Source organism: Seriola lalandi, unplaced genomic scaffold (assembly GCF_002814215.2).
Source record: "Seriola lalandi dorsalis isolate HSWRI2012SDOR001 ecotype SW California unplaced genomic scaffold, Sedor1 jcf7180002054271, whole genome shotgun sequence".
Taxonomy (NCBI): Eukaryota; Metazoa; Chordata; class Actinopteri; order Carangiformes; family Carangidae; genus Seriola; species Seriola lalandi.
In genome coordinates, this window is record NW_019524824.1 from 357,143 (window position 1) to 381,041 (window position 23,899).

The 23,899-nt window shown below is 38.2% G+C and overlaps 2 protein-coding genes across 2 annotated transcripts in view; one reads left to right on the top strand and one right to left on the bottom strand.

Moving 5' to 3' along the window:
• gphb5 (glycoprotein hormone subunit beta 5) overlaps positions 1-101 on the bottom strand; it is a 6,989-nt gene extending 6,888 nt beyond the window's left edge. Inside the window, exon 1 of the mRNA XM_087173692.1 lies at positions 49-101. Within this exon, the coding sequence (XP_087029818.1) occupies positions 49-101 (53 nt within the window). The remainder of the gene's footprint in view (positions 1-48) is intronic.
• Positions 102-1,142: 1,041 nt separating this feature from the next.
• syne2b (spectrin repeat containing, nuclear envelope 2b) overlaps positions 1,143-23,899 on the top strand; it is a 134,701-nt gene continuing 111,944 nt past the window's right edge. The window contains exons 1-10 of the mRNA XM_087173693.1: positions 1,143-1,241; positions 7,041-7,167; positions 14,162-14,223; positions 18,132-18,227; positions 18,325-18,402; positions 18,748-18,840; positions 19,186-19,388; positions 20,175-20,374; positions 21,940-22,040; positions 23,331-23,420. Of these exons, the coding sequence (XP_087029819.1) occupies positions 7,080-7,167; positions 14,162-14,223; positions 18,132-18,227; positions 18,325-18,402; positions 18,748-18,840; positions 19,186-19,388; positions 20,175-20,374; positions 21,940-22,040; positions 23,331-23,420 (1,011 nt within the window). The 5' untranslated portion in view covers positions 1,143-1,241; positions 7,041-7,079. The remainder of the gene's footprint in view (positions 1,242-7,040; positions 7,168-14,161; positions 14,224-18,131; positions 18,228-18,324; positions 18,403-18,747; positions 18,841-19,185; positions 19,389-20,174; positions 20,375-21,939; positions 22,041-23,330; positions 23,421-23,899) is intronic.

Here is a 23,899-nt window from a genome sequence, read left to right on the forward strand (position 1 = left end):
CTTTACCTCGAATTATGATTGCTAACTGTGTTAGCAGCAACTTCCTACCGCATAGCCAAACGCTTGTCGCGGTCAGGTAGCCGGTGTGGGCGGCCGTGCATAGCACTACTCTATGTGAACTTTGACCTTCAGTTTGTTTTTGCCATTTATCAACTTTTTATTTATTTATTACTTGGTTATCATTTATGCATTCTGAAATTATTACAAATGTAATTATTCATTTTATTTATTTATTTTTATTAGGAGAATTGGGTAACAAAAAAGGAGGGGGAAAATGCGCATGCGCAACCCAACGCCCGTTCGAAATGGTCGTTAGAAAGTGTTCCTGTTAAAAATGTAATATTTCAAATTTTCATGTAACGTAAAGTTGTTTAATACGCATGATTGACATTACTTGTTGTCAATTGTCAGTTAGTGCCTGGGAAACCGTTAAACTGTTTCAGACGTTTGGACGTGATGAGCTAGCAAACCGTTCTGTTAGCTAGTTTCGTATCTAGCTAACATTAGCAATAATAATGACGTTTATCCTGCATACACTGCCAGAAGTGTCCACATCATCTATTAGGACAACATTGCTGATTTTAAGGTTAGACAAACAGGGCTGCTGAACATTTTTCCACATTTTTGTGGAAAGTTTGGTGATAAGAGTATCGGTAACTCAAATTAACTACGTAACATCTAGCTATTACTTTCCAAGTCCACATTGACTCTTGGACCCGTAAAACTAGTCTTGCGAACAGTCTCTTTTAATAGTAGTCTCTCAGTTTCTTTTCTTATTCTTAATAGTTTATATTCTTCCCTCCGTTTCAATCTTTATGAATGAATTTGAGGAGTCTAGAGTTGTTGTTCTCAGGTGCTGGATTTGGTCCACAGTGAGCTGATATTAAATATAAGATTTCATGCACTTGTAGGAGCTGGAACTTTAACTCAAGTGCCAGCCACTAGTGCCAATCTGGAGGTCTGTGTGTGTGTGTGTCTGTGTGTGTGTGTTGAACCTTGACTGGTTTCTATATTTAGTGTCAGAGGGAGTTTTTTTTTTGCCCGACACCGGTATGGCTCAGACTTCTCCGGTGACAGTCCGACCCGTCCTGCAGCTCTGTGGACTCCAGATCTGTCGAACTGCGCTTCAGGTTTCATCTCCACCAACCACTACGGAGCAAGATCTGTACTTCAACATTAGAGATCATTATTGCCTGGACCTGCATCTTACATCTTCACAAATAACGCACTCTTTGCTGCATGTAAGTACACGCAACTTTTTGAATGTTTGTTATTCACCAGAAACTTTTGAATAACGAGTTGTATCCGCAGGTGGTAGGAATGCATTGACTCTTGCCTGTGTTATTTGGAGGTTAGATTTACATAATCCAGCTATAATTGATCCCAGATATCATCAGTAATGTTACTGCTGTCATCCCCCTTGTTTCCTCTGCCGTGTTTGAGAACAATGACTTTCCACTACAGTTTCCTTAAACCTGCAGGGCAACCGCTTGTTATCTGCGTTATTAAAAAGTCCTCTGGTCTTCCTCAAGGACTCATTATATGGCTCGGCTGAGCTGATCTGAAAGCAGCCACACACACGTGTCCCCGCTGCTATTTTGGGCCCTGACAGCTTCATAACATCGACACAATCTTACATTCCTGCACTGGAAGGGAGCACACTTTGTAGCACTTGATAACATACAGAAGTGATATAAAAATGGTCAGATGGAATAAAACAAATGGCAGTCTAAATGGGTTGAAATACAAGTGGTTGATGTCATACATATTTTGTTTGAGATAATAAGTGATTATTTTGCCCTAATAACATTGATTAATTAATGAACATTTTAAGTGCCTACAGATTAACTGCATGGCTTTATAATGTATTAACATAATAACGTTTTCTTATCATATTCAAAACATGGAAAGTTTTTGTTACTGTGTCTAAAGTTGATTATTAATCTATAGTAATGAGATCTTCAGTCTAGTTAGAGGGACAGTTTTATTACTTAACCTCTCATTTAACAAACAATCACTTGCTTTAGACTTTATGTTATGATGAATGCTTTGACAGGGATGTAGTGAAGGGTAAACCCACTTAAAAATCAGTTTTAGTCTTAGAGAAATGCAGGTAATCACCTTTTTGAGGGTGACAGTTTCTAATTTTCAGACACTTACATTCTTAGATTCAAGTTTAGCCACAGAGAGACTTATTCTTTTTAGAATGTATGATTAACTGATGATTAATTATCAAATGATCCTTGGAGTTCTCTCAGCGATTTATTGAACCCTGCATCACTGGCTGTGTTGATAGGAGGGGGCCACATTAAAATTATTCTTTTGTATAGATCCAATGACATGTGTCCCTCAGCACATTCAATTCTGGATGGTGAGCTTCTTCATGAATGTAATGTTTTACAGCACATTTCGGTTTGCAGGCTCGTTTGAGGCTTATTTTATGACACATCATGGCTCTCTACACCTTCGGCTACTATTAGTACAAAACTTTTTCTGCTCTTACCATAGCCACTACTAATACTGCTGCTACTGACACTAGTACTAGTACACTACAGTTACCTCCAGTAGTACTAGTTGTAAACCCATGCATTTAATTTTCTTAGTCCACATTGCTGCTCCTCCATCTCAGGTCATTTCTGCTACTTCTGTATTGTCACAGCATAAGATAAAGATGCACAAGGGGGATGTACAAAGGAATGCACTATTTTGGTGAAACTTACAGTATATGCACCATATTCTTCTCTGTGACTGATTTCAAATATTTTTTCTGTTTGTTTAAGACTTGCAGGGTTTTTGTAACTTTTTTAAATTTCTGATGGAAATAACTTTTGCTAACAGCTTGCTATCAAATTTAGACTACTTCCTATTTCTCATTTATACGTGTCAACAGTGGGAACTCTCCCTATGTGTCTTCAGCTCTAAAGTAATCCAGACATAGTGCTTGGGCCTGAGAGCTCATTAAAATATTTCTGACTTGTAAACCCATGCTTACCAGCTGGTAAAGCAGATGAGCAACATTGACACAACCCACCTATGTACAGGATAAGTGAAGTGAAGTGAAAATCATTCTGTTAAGTGCACTGGATTAGACATGCATTTAATGGTATGCAGGGGAGTGTGACAGTGATAGCCCAGAGGTTAGAGGTTCAGGTTCATATCCTGACCATTCAAGAAAAACTGGATATGGGACTGTGTCTAATATTCGATTTTCTGAAGGTGCCCTTGAAGTAACAAAGGAGTGAGTGGCAATTATCTTTTCACATTGTTAGCTGATTTTTTGCATCATTGAAAAAAAACCATCCAAAATATCTCCCCGTATCTTCCCAACATTCATTGCTTTAAAACATTTATTGAAAGCTCTTTTTTTTACATGGGTGAGAAATGGTGCAATGTTCATTTGTCATGTTTAAAATGACACTACACTGAAAGTGTGCCTGTAGGATATTTGTCTCAAATCAACCTCTGTGTTGTGTTTTCAGTCATATGAAAACAGACATTGCTTCTCCCCTGTTCTATTATGATATCTTCTAGGGTGTGTCTGTGAATGCTCTGTGTGACAGGTTTAGCAACACCAACTCTATTGATATATTTCCCAGGCTTGCACAAAGACCTGCTGGAAATCATTTAGAGCGAGCTGATGAGTGTGTTGTTGCTGCAGAGAGAGTCACGACATTGACGATGAGGAGGAGGAAGCATCAGGAGAGAGATTTGTTGAGTTGGGTTTGTCCCAGTACTTCAAATCAGTTCAGATCAGTTCCAGCTTGTGGTGGTTATATTTCAGTGCCTCAATTCATATTTATTCTGTCCATTTCTTCCACTTTATTCTTTACTGTGTCCAGCGAGGTTACATCAATCTGTACAGCTGCATCAATTTCATCCATGTTTTTTGCCATTTGTCCTCTGTTTTTTTAATGAATGTTTACCTCCATCAGAGCTGGACATCTTCTGATCTTTGAATTACCTTTTACTCAACTAGTTTGGTCTTGGCTCAAGATCCACTCTACAAATTTATACTTATTAATGTGAAACTGAACTGCTGACATGAGATTACTGATGTAGCTCTCTCTGACTTGGGTAGCTCTCAGGTGTAAACATGATTGAATGCCCTTTCTATCCCATCAAACCTCCTCACAGACTTACTGCTTTAAATAATAATGTGGGCACCTCAACTGGATAGATAGTCACATAAATACATTTAAAAAGCATCTAAAGCTGGTGTTGTGGCCTGGCGGTGTCCCCCCTCCCTGTGCTTTTTCCACAACACTGCAACGTGTTTCACTGCCCTCTGCCTTGTTGCCACAATTAGAGCTGACCGGAGTGACTTGTGACATTGGCTCATTGATTCTGTCTCTTGGCCTGCTGTAAGCTCTTGCTGTTACATACTCATAATCTTTCTCTCTCTCTGTCCCTCTTTTTCTGGTTCTTATCTTTTCTCCTTCAGGTTCATTTCTCTCTGACATGCTTTCTCATTCTATTCCGTTCTGTTCTGCCGTATTTCTACTTCCTTAGCTCTATTTTTCTTCTTCCCCTCTTGAGCTATGTTTCTCTCTTCATCTTTTGTGCCTGACTGGTCTTCCTTATTTACTCCTCCCTGCCTTTCTCTCGATCTTTCCCACATTTCCTTTTTGGAAATGTACTGTTTGTGCTTTTATACAACAATAATGGCAAGAATCAGTAATCAACATTTATTTGTTTAGCAAGGCAAAACTGCCAGGTATAAAAGATCTGTGGGTACGAGTATTGAATTGAAACAATTCACATCTACTAATAAGAACTGTGATAGATCACTGAAACTTTTTCGTTTCCAATTGTGACTCATACAGCAGCCTCATACTGTATTGTTGTTGGCCTGCAATCTACTAGACACATTAACAGCCATGTACAGTTTGTTTTTATTACTTGGAGACAATGAAAATAAAAAGCAATAAAATCTGTCGTCTTTTCCTGTAAATGATACATGTGTTTGAGCCCCATGCCAGTTTCCCATTAGTTACTCTCCACTGGAGTCTTGGACTAATTTTCTTTTTTGTTTTTATTTACAACACTTCCTGTCTTTTGCTTCCTCTCTTGGACCTGCATGTTCCTCTGTCTCTGCCTCCGCCTCCCTCCCTCTCTCTCACACCTCCTCTCTTACCCCTGTCACTTATTCTGCAGCTGACATGAAGCCTTAGAATAACTTAAATGCTGCGCTATGGTGGTTCAAATCCCCTCCACATACACACACATATGTGTCAGTGTAGCGTTATTTCAGTGTTTATCCATTAACACTGGAGCGCAGTGGTTCAGTTTTTAAGTTGTGTTTTTAGAAATTGCACATATTAATTGCTGCTGTGCTCCTGTGTAGAGATTGAACAGCACCATGGGAGTAACCTCAGACAAATATTCAGAAATATAGCTTTACATTGTATTCTAGTGTATTTGAGGGTCTGATGCATTGAGAATAGAATTGTGCAGAGTTCTTTCTCGTTTGTCCTTTCTAGTTTGTTTTGTTTTTACTGACTTTGTGATGACTCATCACTCTATCATGTCAAATCCCTTTTAACCTGCTGAGCATGCGTCAGTCTTCAGAGAACTTGGAAATCATCTTTGCACTTGTTTAATGCTAGTGGTAGTAGTAGGTGGGTGATTGAAGGCAGTACAAGAAGTTGATCAACATGATACTGTCTGATTTGTCCATTTGATGGCGATCCGACCCCTCTGCCAGTACAGGCATGTTAAAACAAAAGAACCACTGCTATTTGACCTGATCTGACATTCGGTATGATATGTTGGTGAGGCCTGGTGCTATTTCACACTGTTTTATTTTAGCCCTGCTCACCTGTCAGTTCCCCTAAAGTGTCAGTTGTGTTTGTGAACAGCAGAGAAAGTGCTGGTCAAATCAAAGGCACCTTTATTTTCTGACAGTGTGATATGTTTAGGCAGGCGTGTTAGGAGAGATGTCTAAATGTCACGCATTTTTTTAAGTTCACTTACTCATTTCCCAGGGCGAGAGAGAACAAGATGAAACACAGCCCAACACCCAGCGCTCTTCATCCACTACTCACTGTCAGTTAACAGTGTTTCATTGCTCTATAAACAATGATAAACAACCCTTCAGCTGTATTTTAGAAGTGTTTTCTGCTGGTTTGTTAATGTGTTGGCAGTGGTGCATGGCTTTCTGTGTCTTTGAATGATGTCAGTACTAAACTTTAAGCTCTCATGAAATTGTTGGGCTTTTTCCTATCGTTTCTGTATCTGTCTTTGTTCAGTGGAGTTATGGTCTTTGCCTTGTGAAGCACTTCTTGAGATTTTAGTTTTTCCCAACAAACGCAGCTTACAAATACTTAGAGCTTGGCTACATGTGTGCTTGATAAAGAGTGTAAACAGTTCTTTTTTAAACAGTGAGGGTACAGAAGATTAAAAGCCGCTGCGCCAGGAAAAGATTATAGACGGGTCTACTCAGTGTATTCATCAGTGACACAAGACATCAATTTTGAAGAAAGATGGACCTGAAGCATGCGCTCCATATTGGGATAATTGTCTGTACGGTACGAACATTAACCTAGAATGCCACTGAAAGCATCTTCAAACCTTGTGGAATTATATCATTTTTTCTCCATCTGTTTATAAAGATCAACGATCACAGAGATGAGGTGCATACTACAATGTTTTGATATTTCATGTTTTGAAATGTGTGTCAAATAATTCAGAAGTAATTTCTACACATTAAAATCTCACTCTGTTGTCCAGTTGGTTCCCTGCGATATGCAGTATTGTTATTCCAGATGTGCATACACAAACCTTTGTTTACAATGCTGACATGCAGAATTCAAGCACACTTAAGTAAAAACTTCAATAAATATCTAAGAAACATTTAACCCTTCATAAAGTTTGCTCATGTAGTTTTTGTTCAGAGGGAGGTTTCTCAGAAAGTCAGTTTTAAGAACCAGAAATCTCATCACAGTGGCTCCAATGGGCATCAAACCTTGAGCCACACAAACATACTGTTCTGCTTTGCTGTTGAAGCTACACTGGACTGATGTTTTCTTTCTCTCCTCCAGATTGGTGCCATGCTGCCGGGAGGCTGTGGGTGAGAAAGTATGTCGTCAGACTTCTACTCTAGAGATGATCTGGTGGAGAGGGGGTCCATCCCCCTGGACATCGACAACGTCCACATGCTGCTGCAGGGTCAGTCTTGATTTACTTCCAGCAAAGATGCAATAGTTTTTGGGGTTTTATTGTGGCTGGATGGCTTTAATGTATTATTTTTGTAGGTATTTTAATTTTTTTTTTACTTTGAATACTTAGTTTCGGTCTCAGCTTTAGGATATTATTGCAACCATGGTGCTATAACAGATGAATTACTTCAACAAGTATTGAAGCAAAACTGTCCGAAGGCTCATTGTTTCTGGTCTCTGCTCACCCTGAGAGGAAGGTTGAGGTCATGCAAGTGTGAAAAGAAAACTCCAGTGTCCTGAGTTCAGTGTTTTATCTTGGTTACTGTGGCAACATAATAACTATTAAGCCTCAGTTATGTGTCTCGCTCAGGGGAGCAGTTTGATGGCCTCATCTCAGTCTGCTGCTGGCTCCGTCCTGTTTCAGTCTTGTCACTTTTTTTGAGGCCATGCTTGGTTTAATCTGTTGAAACTGAAGCCCTGCTCTCAGAGAGACATGAGTCATATTGCAAAAGAGCCATTCGGAGGGAGAGAGTGAGAGGGTGGAGGAGATAGTAAATGCTGCTCGCTCATCAACTCACTGTCTTGAGCATTCAAAGCAAAGCTGTCATCTGCTGGGATTGTTGTTTGACTGTGTTGTCAATGCTAGTACAACATATGTAATGCTGAAACTAGTCAATCAATTTTCCTGACTTATAGCTGATTCATTGTTAAATGCCAAATTTAAAATGTTTTCCCTTCTCCAACCTATAAAATGTGAAAATTTGTTGGTTTGAAGACATCAGCTTTTGCTTTTGGAAATTTTGATTCTCATTTTTGACCTTTCATTGACTAAACAATTAATTAAAAGAATAATTGAGAGAAAACTGTAATGCAAATAACTTTTAATGATCAAAAGCACTCAATGACTTACTGACAAATTATGACAGAATTCTATCCGATAATCACTACTTTATTGTCATGGCAGGGTTTTTGTACTCCTGGAGTTTTTGCCTGGAGAAACAGCTCCTAATATGGTTTCTAGAGGGTTAATGCAACTGGACTGAGACATCTCACTTTTCATCACATACATGGAATGAGCACTGCAGCTCTCAGATTCAGTGTTCACCGTGACATTTGCAGGAAGGTTTTTATATCTCTGTTGCTGTCGTATTTTCAGCTTGTTTGGTGAAGTGTTGCTTTAGTGAGACCTGGTTCATTCTTTAAGTTTATTATGTGGTGACTGAGGCGAGGTCGCAGTTAAGCTCTGAGAGCAGCAGTGTGGATAGGTATCTGTAAATCTGACAGTGCTTCTTCTTCTCTTTGTACTTGTGATAGTTGCATCCTGAATAGATGGCAGCACAGTCTGACATGGACAGTCTCTTTCTTTTTTAGCATCTGATCTATATTGTTGCAGGATGTTAAAAACTCTCTGTCCATGTTTTCTTGATCTCTTGTTCTCTCTCCTAATTGCCCATCTGCCTTTCACTTTCAGTCCACCCACCTCAGTTCTTTCTTTTCCTTAGATTTTGGGTCCATTCTTGTATGGTTCTCTACTGGACTATTTTCAGTGCATGACTCCCCATACCCCCACCCATCCCACATTTAGAACACAGTGTTTTTTACTAAAAGCTTGTAAATGTTTTTCCAACTATGTAATTTCCAGCTGGTACAATGTGCAGAATGGATGATGTAAGACTTACGCCCCCATGACAAGCCAGCTTGTTAAATAAGTCTAAGAGAGTTTTTTTCGGTGTATATTTGAAGTGGTAATGATGAAAGAATGTCACTAAAATAGCTCATTTTGTGTGTGAGTGTTGGGTGTATTCAGTGTTTGCATCAGCATGGTTAGAAATGATCCTTCCTAGAACAGAGAACATGTAATCTGGTTTCATTATGTTTTATTACATGATGCTTTTAGAGTGATTAACTGCAACAAAACACACATAAGGTTCAAAGTCGTTGTTCAACAGCACGTGAGAAGAATGTATTGTGTTTAGTGGCTACATAATGGCTCTGGTAGGGAGCAGATGTGATGTTCCATGTAGACTTGATGACTATAGTAACATTTTGTAGCACTTTTTTACAAGGTCACAGATTGCTTCACAGTCTGTAAATATAGTTTTTAAGAGCAACTCATGATCCAAGCAGAACAAGCATGAGCAAAATAATGCAAAGTAAAAAACATACATGAAAAATGAATGAATAAATAAATGTGCATAAGAAAAATTCCATCTAACAGTTTTTTTTTAAGTGGGCAGTAAATATGATGTATATAATACAAATTGACATCATGGTTATCATTTAATTTTTTCTATCATTTTTAAAAACTTTGTTCCTCAGATAAACATCTAATCAAAGGAAATGTAGCAAATGCAAAAAATAACGAACACAAATAAAAAGTAATTAAATAAGTTAACTTTTGACCTTAAGATCTGAGTTTTAAGCTGTGAAGTAAAAACAAACAATCCTAATCCTAGTTACCACTTTAGTGGGTCATTTGTGGGGAGGGGTCAGGTTAGGGCAGGTAAGAGATCCAAATTTTCACAGCACTTGACAATTGAATATGACAATATGTTTATGTAGAATAAAGTTCCCATGAGGCTGCAGGGGGGACTGTTGCATGTCTTATTTGGGCAGCCCTGAAGCCTCTGTGAGTCAGAGGTAAAAGAGGCGGAGTCAAATGGATCTCACCTGCTTCCCTGCAGGCTGGAAATGTGGACTGTGAGCTGTTTAAGCAAGAAATGCTTTCAAAGTAATTTTATATCAGCTTTTTCTTCACGTCTTCTCCTGCAATCATGGATCTGCAGAGTCCATGTCCAAACCATGTGTTTACTAGATAGAGAAGTTTGGTTTAAATTCATGAGAGTTTGCTGATCTGGTAACTTTCCCTGCTGAGTCAGCATGAGTGATCTCATCAGGGGTGAGTGTTTTTATTTGTCTCTGTGGTTGTGACAGAACAAAACTGTGTAGATATTATTGTACAATAATATAATTATCATCTTTATTAGTATGTATATCTCAGGTGGACTGCTGCGGTGTAACAGTAAATCTACAGCTATAAATAAACTAGTTCCACTGAACCATACTTTTCCAGCTTAGCAGGGATTTTTCTTTTCAACAGAGAGTAAATCAAAAATCAAATACAGGTTTCTTTTTCTTTTGAAAGGGAGTTTGTCCTTCGGGCCATGGTAGGTTTTGGACCTTATAGCAAGAAAAGTATTTTGCCTACTAGGTCATGCATGTATCAATTTCTTTAGTCACTCTGATCAGTTTAGGAAATATACTGGTATGAAGATTAGGTGGCCTATGTTAAATAATGTGTTGCCTCCACTTTGAAATAAAGTAACTGTTTTCAGTGTGTAATATATTTGCTTAAAATCAGCCAGTATAGCACTCATTACCATAGAAGTTAATAGAAACTCAAAGTGAGGTTTTGGCTCCTGTAGCTTTATTTGTAATCGTGAAACTTTGAATAGATCATTACCCTGAATGTAGAGCTCTACTGTGATGCTGTGAGCCATGATACTGATTTTTGTTTATTTAGCAACTGCTAGCTTTTGTAGCTAGCATGTAAATTATATGCATTACCAAGATGATCTTAGTTTACAGATACTAATTTAGTGAATAAGCTGGAAGCCTATTACCTAAAGGAAACCAATATGCGCTTAGTAAGCCGACTCATGGGTCGGTATTAAACAATGTGATGTAACATAAATTTTGAAAGGAAACCCACACATAAATAAACAGTGTCTGTTAAATTCTGTTGCTGTTGCTGAGATGTTGTTACCTTTAAACAACATCTCAGCCCATGCCAGAAGTTGCCATAACAATGGAAAACCATTAGCAGAGTTGAATTATTATCGCCCACTTTGTCAGCAGCTAAGAACCTTAAATATCACCTGTTGTTGTGGATGACATTTTATAAATTCCTTATTGTTACCATATTATGATTTATGTGACAGAAGCATCAAAGGCACAAATCACTTTCATTTGGTTTCATTGACCTTCTGTGACTGTTGGTGTGAATTTTGTGTGATCAGCGCACCTTCATATTTTATTGACTTTTGCACTGTTCTTTCTGCTAATCAGTCAAATCTGTATTTGTCAGTATGTTGGTCTGTGATGTACTCCACCAGGAATTTCAGAGTAAATTATTTCTTAAGAATGAAGCTGAACTTCTTTGGCTACCAAAACCCCGATGATGACGGCCATAAATTATATTTTTACATGCAGAACAGGAAGATGATGTTTCAGCTCTATTGAAGATGTCAGGAAAAATAATATGAATAGTACTTGGAAAACATCTTGGTAGTGTAATTTACAAGATCTTGGTTTAAATTGTTGCTTGTTGTGTTTGTTATAAACCCTGTTACTGAAATGTAGCAAGGATTCATTTCAGCTTCTCCAGCTACTAAAATACTGACTGAAGTTACAGTGACCAAATGGGTTTGTTTAAAATAATTCTTCTGGCAAACTCTCAAGTGTGTCACAGCCCTCCAGTTTCTCGATCCTCTTCACTTGGCAGCCAGAAACCCTTACAAACTTCTTCTCATCAGTTTTTGTTGGTTTGAAGATGAGTGATCAGCAGTGCTTCTGTCCATATGTTAAACAACTCAGAGTCATGTTGGATCATGTTGCAACAGAAAACCAACCCCCCTTCTCCTCTCCCTTATCTTTGTTTGATGATACCAGATTAATTATAATAAGGTGTCTGAGTCACCATAGAGGCTCTCTATGATTAAGATTAGACTGCAAGTGAACTGCAGCCAGAGGTGACCTGCTGTTAAACATATTAAGACAGAAAATAGTCTGTAAGCTGTCTGTTAATGCATCTCAGAGGTCTTTACAGATTGAAAGAGAGTTGGAGCTCAGCATGGAGGAGGAAGGACCACTAGTCTCTAGCTGCTAATTTATGCAGTAAACTGGGAAACTAATCGGCCAAAAGTTCAGCTGGACCCTGGTTAAAAACTTCAGGAGCTGCAAGATGAGGCAATTTCATAATGATCAGTGTTAGGAAATATCTGAATAGATCGTTGTTGTCAGGTAAAAACCTTCATAGTTCCTATCTCATCTCAAGTTTTATCACAGTTTTTTCACTGAGCAATAGATAAGAGATGATGATAAATTTTTACAATATACTAGATACTATATGCAGTTCTTAATCTGATGACAATGATACATTGTAAGTTTAAAAAAGCTTTGATTAAGATGTTCATTTTGGTTCAGTTAGTAAGTTGACTTCATGAGGACAATGGAGAACGAGGACTGGATTTTATGTGAGACTCTTCATACTGTCACTGACCTGAATGACTTCATTGAGTTTTACAGTGGTGAGTGGCGGGCTAGTTTCCCGACAGCATCTTGTTGCTTACACTCATTAATGTTGGATGCCGAAACCTTTCTGTGGCGTGTGATAATTGTAATACAGTTTTTAGTTGTGAATATATAATTTACAGTTTCCCTTTAGAGCAATCAACAAATTATTTGATATAAAAACGTTTGAAATGCCACCTCACTGATGATGCATGCTCTTTGTAAGAACATAAATTCACTGGTGGTAGCTGTCAAGAGGCAAATGCAGTACAACAGAACAGTGTATATTTCAAAATGCGTGGTATTGGTAAAAATGCATGTATGAAATATCATATCCCAAGACATGTACTTGCAGGGAAATTGATGTCAGTACTTGTGCAGCTCCTCTATGTCAGATTACATTCCAGTTATATTTGTGATCTCCCGCCTGGCTTAAAAATTTTATTGCAATTGGATAGATTTCAGAAACATATTGCAGACTGACAATAACTTGTTTTTAATGTACTTTAATACAAGTCAAATAGAAAGCTATTTCCTCACTTTAAAATAATCTATGTGTGATGCTTGGTAATGCGTGGTTAAGACTCTTTGCTTGCAGCTCTGTTTATGCTGAATTATTTTCCATGGCTATAATTATTGAACTGAGGCTTTGTGCTTGTTCAGACAACACACAGACCAAATATTTCTGTTTGTAATTATTATACCCAAAGGTTTTCCAAGCTGATTGGCCAAACCCTTGGGTGTAAGCTAAAGTCATAATGTGTGTTTAAAAGGAACAGTTATTACTGCTGTTAACGCCTGGCTAATTTCACAATAAGTGCACAAAAGTCTTTGTCTGCCTGTTGTTTAAATGAATCACACACTGACAGCTGAAAGCTATGGTCCTTTTATATGAGGCCCTTCGCTGACTCAGGTAAACAGGTACTGGTTACACAAACTTTGGTTGTGTGATTTTGACTTTTATCCGACTTTCACAGCTGTTCAGAAAACTGAGTTTGATGAGTCTTGTCGACCTTTAGAGGAGTTTTGTTTTCCTGCCAGAGGGACCTAAGTTTGTAGAGCAGGGTATGGTTTTGTATCGATTAAACAAAGGAGACAGAATGTGAGCTTTAGAGGTACAGTACTTGTAGACGGATCAGGTTTGGGGATAGGGTTATCTTTAGACAGAGTCAGGCTAGCAGTTTCCCTCCTGTTTCCAGTCCTAGTTTATGCTAAGCTAACTAGCTGCTGGCTCCACCTTTCTGTGCAGATATGGGATTGACATTGATCTTCTTATGTACCTCTCTGCAAGAAAACTGAAGTGTATTTCCCAAAATAACCATTGCGTGTGTGATCATACATAAAAAAAATATAACACAGATTTAAAAAGATGTGACATGAACCCGGATGTCTGCCATTAGAGTTTGGGTTAGTTCATCGGTTGTTTTGAGCAAGCAGTGGTGAGGACAATGTTACCTAACCTGATTTGATCTCAGAGTCACTGCAGCAACTGCTCTCTTTACCAAGGAGTCATACAGCTTACTCGCTGTTGTTAATAATATTAGAAATCTAGGGAATTGAGCCAACTCTGCAGCTGCACGCAGTATAAATAGTTCATGTTTAGCATCATGACCTTTGCGCAGTTTAAATGTGAACTACCTGTGTGATTTACTGTTTGCATGACTGATAATATAAGGTAAACTTGACATCCTGTGTCTCTTCCTCTTCAACAGTGGAGCAAGAACAGATTCAGAAGAGGACCTTCACCAACTGGGTCAACGCTCAGCTGGCAAAGGTGAGCTGTGTCTCTGAACCCCGGACTCTCTACAGTGTCTGACAGAGTGGACTGTGTTTGTGATCGAGGAAGTTCAGCTGATTTGAAGAGAAAACTTCTACAAAAGAGCTATAATGCAGTGTTTCTCAAACCTTTTCTGGCATGCCCCCTTCAGAAGGCAAAAAAAAGTTCACGCCCCCTCTTCCCATTATTTTTATCAGTCATTAACAATAATAGGGGAAGCAACTAATAAAAAATGATCCATGTTGCGTTTTAGTATCATCAAACTCTTGTTAATTTTGCATAAATAAATCATATTCGTTCAGCTTAGTTTCACTCCTGTTTTCCCCTGCAGTGACACTACCAGTCTTCTTCACTCTTCAAACAGTAAATGATATTCTTTAGGCAGAATTACAGCTATAATACTAATAACAATTATTTGGCTTTTTCAAAGTGCAATAATAACTAATAAAGGAACATAGCAGTGTTTCCCACATAGACTTTCCTGGGCAGGCTGCCCAGGTATATTAATGGTCATCAAAGTATATTTGGTGATCCGTCCGAGAGAAGGACACTGTCTCTATCATCAAATAACTAGTGGACAATCTCCCCATGATCTACCCCTCCTGTTCCTGTTGGTTCACTTGCCAAAGTCTAATTTGTGTATAGAAATATTTTTACATAAGAGATCTCTAAAGCTGTGTTGTGTGCCGTTCCTTCATTGTAGAGCTGCTCAACTCACACACACACACACACAAACAAACACACAAACACACAAACAAACGCGTTGACGATGGCGCATCTCTTGTGGTCAGACTGGCCATTGGGAGCACAAAGGAAATCCAGCAGATGGATTGTCAAAAAAATCTATACGGTTTTTACTGGCCCTGTCTGTCATTTTACCGGTCCTCTCTACAGACTGTGTCCTCCCTGTGTGCCTGTGCTCAATGACATCGTGCTGAATGTGTGCCCGGACTGGGCTCAGGCAGAACACAATATTACATCAACCCTTACTGAACCACCACAAATAGAATCTAATTCTGTGGATGGGATGGACAGCTAAACAATGATTCATTTTTTGTTTATATTTCATATCACATACCGCATGTACTTCAGTAACTTTCACCAACCAAATAATAAAAAATAAAAAAACCCTCCCCCCCAAAAAAACCCCACTGTGGTTATGTCCATAATGAGCTCAACCCCACAGTAGGCATCACATGGTCGCGGTATAGAGGTTTTGCTGTTATCATTTCTCACCATCCCTCATCAGCCCTACACACAGCCCTGTATACTTCCTGCCTCAAAGTTATATGCTGTATATGGTGAGTCTAATGATAATTAACACACATAGTTAGATTGGCCACATGAAACCAAACTAAAGAAACAGAAAGACACCAGTAGGCTTGACCTTGATAAATCAAACTATCCTTCACATAGTGATCGTTTAGTCTTTTTAGCATAAGGGAACTTTATATCAGTTAATTAGACTCTTTAATATTCAGTATACTTTATGTTACAGCACACAGGTAGTTTTATCTATACACTCTCCTTCTCTCCTTCATTTTATCCAGTCATTGTATAATTTATACAAAGTAATTTCCATTCCTTAAGATGAGCTGATGCAGCTGGTGGGAACATGTGAGGGCATGATATGATGGATCACCAGCTGTACTCATAAGTACACCCATAGTCCCTTAATATATAAAATGGTTCAATAATAAGATGGTCCATCAAACATCATGTAACCTGCTCACTGTGACCCAAATGAACAAATTTTCAGTAACCAGTGATTCAAAATATGTTTTAGAACATTTAATTCCAGTCGCTTGTAGTTCATTTATTTTTTTAATGTTAACATTTGTATTATTCATGATAAAGATAAGAATATATAGAATTGAATGTATATTTTAAAAGAGCCATGAAAGGGAACAAAAAAAGCAGTTTTGCAGTTAAAAAGATAATTGTTGTAATTGAAGAAGTATATATTATATAATAATAATAATTGAATTCATAATGATATACAAGAGGCAAAATTAGGTAAGCCAGGCTTGAAGATATCACATTGTAAACACGTGCACACTCGATGAAATATTAAGGATATTTTCCTGACAGCAAATTGCAGCTTTGTCAAAGATCAAAAACAAGTGAGAGTTATCAAAACTTATAAAACACCACCACATGCTACTTTTAATTACTGTTGGAGGGCTTTCCCAGTGACCAGCTCGTGTTTAAAATAGATGCATCATGGTGTAAATTTGGCAAAAACAGTATTGTTGCAAAAGGTCACTGTCTTGCTCTCAAACTACCCCTCAACATGAGTCAGCAGCAGACTGTCAGCTCTCTCTCAGCCTCATGTTGGAGGTCAGCTGTGAATGTGACAGTGGGGGGGTGGTGGTGATGATGGTGTTGGTGGTGGTGGGGGGACTGTGCACATAAATATAGCATTGCGTAGCAAGGTTCACAGCACACAGACAGACAGCAACAGGCGGCCACCACTCTCCCCCTCCCTCCACCACCACCCGCCAACCACACCCCCCTCAATCCACCTACCGATGTCCAGCCAGCTCAGTGTTGGACTCTGTGGGGACTCTGCCAATAAACTGAATGGTGGAGATGATTGCTAATCCTTTGGTGGTTGTTCACATTAGAGCTCACATTGCAACAATACCTTGTGTCACATGTGAATAGTTCTCTTTCTGTAATGCTCTATATCCACTTTTGGAAGTGCTGAAATTTAAAAAGGCAGGATTTTGCTATTCAAGCAAAGGTTATTTTGTATTGTAGAAAAGCTAAACATAAAGCCCTCAGGAGAAAGGTGTTTATTCATCTCCAATGTCATTAATAGGCTACTGTGTGGAAGGAAATAACTTGTTTGTTCCTCATATTCCACTTATTTGTTACTTGTTGACATTAGTAAAGTTCACAGACTATAAGGTTCCCATTAAAGATGGTTTGTAGCTTATTATTAATCATGAAGGAAAAATATGACATGCTATTATGGGTTGTTTTGCATAAAAAGACAAAATTGCAGTTACTAAACTGCTGAATTACATTTTTTCTTACTTATTGTCACATATGCTGACAGTTATCTGATAAGATTAGGTAACCTTCAGACATTTTTCCTCTATCATTGAACCACATCAAGAAAATGTACAAAAACATTTGATAAAAGCTCAATTGTTTTAAAGATTTTAGAGTTAGTAATTGTATTACCTGTATTAAAATCAGAATATGTCATCATAACCACGTTAATTGCCAAATATTGTCACAAAAAATACATACAGTATAATTTTAATCTGAGCCGTCCACAGGCCCTTGAGATTCTCTTGTGAAAAGCTTTGGGCGGTTTGTTTATCTGACTATCATTCAACACCTTCCTAAGAACTGGGACTGAGAACTTCCTCAGAATTGGGGCATGGTGATTTTAATATGAACATGCCATCATTTATGACTTATACAGATTTTTCATTGCTGCTTCGTGGAGCCTGACAAAGGTCTCTGTGAGATGAAAACTTTGATTCATGGCCTGTCAGATGCACTAGTAAAACATGATTGATCATCATCATGATTTTCTGGAGTAGATTTCCCATCGTATGAAAAGGTCAGCTTCTCAGAAACAAACAAGAAGTCTTGTTTTCAGCTTGACCACAGCGTCTTTTGAAGTTTAACTATTTGGTTTTGATTAGATGCCACAAGGAGAAAATCATCTTTTAGGTCAAGCCACATAAACATGGTAAATTTCAAAGTTGCGCACTCCAAACTCCAAACGGATTTTAAATTTCATTTGATTTTGTTGCAAAACACATTTTTTAATAGTTACAAAATTCTTATACTCCTATTCATCCTTTGTATTAATATATATTTTATACTCATATTTGAATAAGTATAAGTTTTGATGTTTTGTGACTCATGATGTGTTGTGACAGCGGAGGCCACCATGTATGGTCGTGGATCTGTTCAACGACTTCCGTGATGGCTCCAAATTACTGGACCTGCTGGAGGTGATGAGCGGCCAGTACATTGTGAGTCCTGTCTCTGCTCAGCCCTTAACATGCTTTTCAAATAACAGCTAACATTTTAAATGCACCAACTGACTGACTCTCTGGGTGTATTCTGCAGAGTCGGGAGAGAGGCAGGGGAATGTTTCAGCACAGGAGCAACATTGAGAAGGCTCTCTCCTTTCTAAAGAAGAAATCGGTAAATGACTCACTAAGTGGGATCTGGATCTGTCGACCAAATAAAAGCACAGACTTTATAGTGAGACCTTTAGGTCTGGTATTGAACAAATCAGAGATATGATACATTTTCAACAGAAAATTACACCAACACATGTATATTTACGGGTCAAAATTTCAAACTCCAAATTAACTACTGCACCACCTCTTTGGTTTTAGCAAACATTTGGCAGACGATTAATCTCGTGACTGACTGTGCAAGGGTTCTTTTTTTTTTATTTTTTTTTTACAGAGAATAATGAGATTATTCATAATGTTTCAATAAATACGTTGTGAAAGTCTAAATTAGATCCTGTTTTCTCCCCAGATCAAACTAGTAAATATAAACATTCCTGACATCATTGATGGCAGACCATCCATCATCCTGGGCCTCATATGGACAGTCATTCTACAATATCATGTGAGTTAAACATTTTTCATTTTCATAGATTTTTTTCTTCCTCTCCTGTCTTCTTGTCCTCTTTGTTTTACATTTGTTGTTCTCTCTATTTTTATCTTTTCTCTCTCCGTCTCAGCTCATACATTTTGACTGAACCTTTAAACTTAACATCTCCAAAATATATTTTTTATTAGCCAGGGATGCTTTCTCATGCAATTTTTACCTTCCCCTTTCTTTGTTTCTCTTTGTCTTATTTTGTATGTTTTTTTGTTGTTGTTGTTGTTTTACATATTTTTTTTACCTTCAACTCACTTTTCAAATACAAATGCCTAAAATGTTGATTGTATGTGTTGGGGGACTTCTCAGATCGAGGAGTTGGCCAGCAGTCTATCATTCGACTCACGTCAGTCCTCCATGGAGTCGCTGGCCAGTCTGGACTCACGTTCCACCCTGTCGAGCCGCTCGGCCAGCAGCAGTCCTGTTCCTCCCAGAGGCTCACCACTACACAGCCGCTTCAGGGTTTCTGCCAAGAAGGCCCTGATGCTCTGGGTCCGAGAACAGTGTCACAAGTACGCACTCAGTGAATGGCATTAATGAGCAAAGATGTTAGTGTGTTGTATAGGGTATATATAGGGTTATATTGATATATCAGCTTGCCAAATCATTGAGAAACCTCTATTAGATACAACTTCTGTTGTGGGCCAAGTATGTGATTCAAAAAGTGATATATCCTCCCACTGGGACCTCTTGGTCATTTCCAGGTCTGGGCTTAAGACCAAAACCTGATCAGGGCTTTACTGACCTGTACTTGCTCAGGTACTTTGGCTTCCAAAATCTGTTAAAATACATTCCTATACACAGGAGCTTTAATGGTATTTTTTGTTACGTATTTCCCTCCTCTATTTAATATCATCAAATTGCTGTGTTTCCTTAGTAGCATTTGTTATTGTGTTTTTTCTGTGAAGAAGCAATGATAATGGAACTTCATAAAGACAATAGTATTAGCACTAATTTAAGCACTGAAAATTCATTTTTAATCCAAAGACTTTTTTGGTATATTGTTTATATTGTCCTGTTTCATCTGTTCAAATATTGATGTTGTCCTGGATGTCTTGGACTTAGTCTGTGAATTAGTTTTTTACTTACCTTAAATGCTGTGGTTGGTTTCTAAGTTTCTTTATGTTAGATTCATTCTTTTGTCTGTTTTTTCTGGATTTTGGTCATTGGTTGCATTCATATTGTTAATTTTAATTAAATTTATCTCCCATTAGCAACATTATCAGAACACTGTGCCATACAGCAGCTCATACTAAAGACTGTATATAATAAATAACTGAATGATTTATTTCCTTCAGAGCTGGCTGTTCAATAAATGTGAAGGACTTCAAAGCAAGCTGGAGGAGTGGAGTGGTCTTCCTGGCGATCCTGTACGCTCTGCGGCCCGACCTGGTGGATCTGTCCAAAGCCAGAACCAGAAGCAACAAACAGAATCTGGAGGAGGCCTTCCGCATTGCAGAGAAAGAGCTCAGGATCCCCAGACTGCTGGAGCCTGATGGTGAGTGACTGAACTTTATTGCAATAGTTTGACAAACCGCTGTATGACAGAAGAAGCACGAGCACCTACTAAACTAGCGGTGACCCTGATGTAGGTGTGATGTGAATATTCTGCCGACACTGTTCAGGTTTAACTAGTGCAACAGGTGCGGGTGAAGTATGATTAAAAAAAAGCTATACCAGAACCTCTGTCGCTCTGTATTACAAGTTAAAATTCAGATAAAGGTGGATGCTGTCAAGTCACTGTAGAAATATCATAGCTTGCTGTTACTTTACCAGATATAAGTCCATATAGTAATATTGTTGGACTATTATAAAATACTCTGTTAATTATATTACGGAAGTCTCAGTTTGTTTTGTTTTTTAATGAGTTAATACTTGTTCCCATTGGATACATTATTGAATGCAGTTCTGTTCCATAATATAACATTCTGTGCACTGCTTTCATGGGAGAGAAGTACAATAATCAAATACACATTTCACACATTATCATCAGTTTGTGTGCACAGGGAAATTCAATATCATTTGTTCATGATATTGATAGCTGACCTGCTGCTCATTATTTTTAGCCCCAGATTTGTTCATCTTCCCACTGCACTTTCCACCAGCTATGTCTCACCACTAAGGAGCAGAGTCCTTTGTCTTCAGAATAATATGAATAAACATGATAGTAAAACAGACTGAAAATATATTCTTAGATTAAATACATTTTAACAAATTTACAAACTTTTCAAAACACATTATTATTATTATTATTATTGCTTATTTTTTAGATTGTTGACAAAGAAAAAAGTCGTAGTTCGTTTTCATTTCAGGCTGCAAAATCAGGAAATATCAAGTAGGCTTGCCGCCCCCACCTCACCCCTGCACCCAGCGATAATTTCATATATCATGCTACTTGGGCTGGACTATGAATATGAATGCAGCCGTTTATAAAGTTGATGCGAATGCAGAAACATTTTGAGAATCCTCCGAGTTTCACAACACAGACTCACATAGATTGACCATGTGGTTGACTTTTTATGATGATTTATTTGCCAGTCTTCTGCAATCAGTTTTCTGCAGTTGCACATAATTCTACTGATTTACATGAAAACTATCTATTACTAACTATTAGTGTTTTGCTCATATTTAGCGTATCCCTCTGTGCCTCTTCGTCTGCTTCAAAAACTCTATTACAAAAATGATTTCTCCCATTTTTCTCACTGGCATACTTGTGTAGCAGTAATTGATGTGGTGCCATGTGAATCATTGTGAAAGTGTGCTGAATGTGGCTGAGTGCTGTGACTGAGCCATACCAAAGGAGCCTGAGGACAAGTGAGATGACGATCTAACAAGTCTGCTGACTCACTTGTTGCTTGTTTGCTTCAGTCTAATATAAAACCCTCACTTGTTTCACTTTGCTCTGCTTGTTAGTTTGTCAGCAGACTTTTAATCAGCCGAATGTTTTAAAAACAGAGTTACACCTCTGTCCCTCGGATTTCAGTACCGAGGAGCTTACTTATGTCTTAGTCTAAACCTTTGACAGTAAGGGGCTAATCATGGAGGATTGTGATGTGGATGCAGATGTGGATGTTCGAGACCCTGATGAGAAGTCCATCATGACCTACGTGGCTCAGTTCCTGCAGTATTCCAGGGACCTGCCAGTGCCAGAGGAAGAAATGCAGGTCTGTTTCACTATATCATATTCTACACAAACATCAAGCAAAATAGGGCACCATGTGACACTGCAGCAATGTTTGCAGAAATTTCTAATGTCAGTGTAGTACTTGAGATAGCGTTTCGGATTCTGGTGAAGATGGTATTAACTTTTTAACTACTGCAGTCCATTGTCAATAATTAGGATGCAGCTGAGCTCTGTCTAATTCAGTCCTGCTCAGTCAGCCTTGATTTGATGGATTGCAGGTCAAAAGAAGTCTACACATCTACACATCAAAGTTGAATAAGGCACAGTGTGGTTGAAAGGTTTTTACATGCTTTGGTTACATATAAAAGTTGTTTCAATGTAGACAACTTAATTTTACTGTGAAGCAGGGCTAAGCTAGACTGTAAACACATGTTTTAACCAAATTTTGCCAGTTTTAACCTTGACACCTGGATGTCTTTTCATGTGCAAATCAGTAAATCAATGCTTAGTGGATTTTTCATTTTTAGCTTCTTCAATCCTTATGGTTAAACAGTCTGACTTATGTATGATGTGTCCAATGTTTCAAAATCTATATTTGAGTATAAAGATGGATGCATGGATGCACGTGGGTGATAAGTACGTAATCACACTCCTGTTGAACAGGAATCCTTTAAATCTGGTCAGAACAGAGAGTTGTTCCAAAGATATATACCAGAGGAACGCTACTTTACACTACCACAATAAATTTATTGTTCTTCACCGACTCCCCACCACCATCTGTTCATCTGTTTCTTCATTTGCACTGTCATCTCTTTTTTGCAAATTGTCCAGAATATATGCAGATACAGATGTATGTATGTCAGCCTCCGACATACCAGTCAGGTCTGAATGTTTCTGGAAATTGCAATGAATTATTTAAAGCTTACAAAACACATTTGGTAAAACTGTTACTGTGTTACTAATTTGTAAATTGAAGGTTTTACCTGCATCCAAGTTGGCCCCGGTTCGAGTCCCGCATCGGACGGCCTTTACTGCATGTCATTCCCCCTCTCTCTGCCTCCCCATTTCCTGTCTCTCTCCACTATCCTGTCCAATAAAGGCACAAAAGCCCAAAAAAATATACTTTAAAAAAAAAATTTGGTTATCTTCACCATAACTAGTATAAAGAATCACTGTGTCTGTTTTTGTTAGTGCACTGCCCTTCAGTTACCTCTGCCACATGCCACTTTCCACAATAACTTTTTGTTTGGAATTTCTCTGTTTTCTTGGCATCATTTTCTCGACTGTTTCTGTTTCTGCTCCTCCTCTTTCCTTTCCTTTTTCCTCTTAGACACAATATCTGACTCCTCCTAAAAGTCCTTCTCCAATCAACCTGCCTGTTCACTACACTCCTGCTATCTCTGCTTCACCTCTGCGACAGGTAGACACCGCAGCCATAGCGCCACACTGTTTCATCTCTCAGTTTTAAGCCACTTGCTTATGTTATTATTAACCAGCAATGGATTCAGTGACACGTTAGATTTAATAATAATTTAAATATCTGAAATAATCTTTTTTCAACACTAACATTTTTGGGAAGAGAATTTACTAAATAGGGGAAAATGTCAACAAACTGGACAACACTGACAGGACTACGAACTATACAAAACTATAAAGAAAGAGAAGGAATGAATTAATGAATTAATAAATAAAACAGTTTGACTGAAATTAAAGGCCACATAAACAAAAACAAGGCAGTAATACTTGACATTTATAAAGAAACTTTTACAAAATGTATCATTTAATTTTGAAAACAAACCCATATGACTTCTTCTTTCATTTGTCTCAATCTACTCTGTCTCTGTCACTGCCACACTGCCCTGTCACTGCTTAATGGGTTAAAAATAACTGACATTTTTT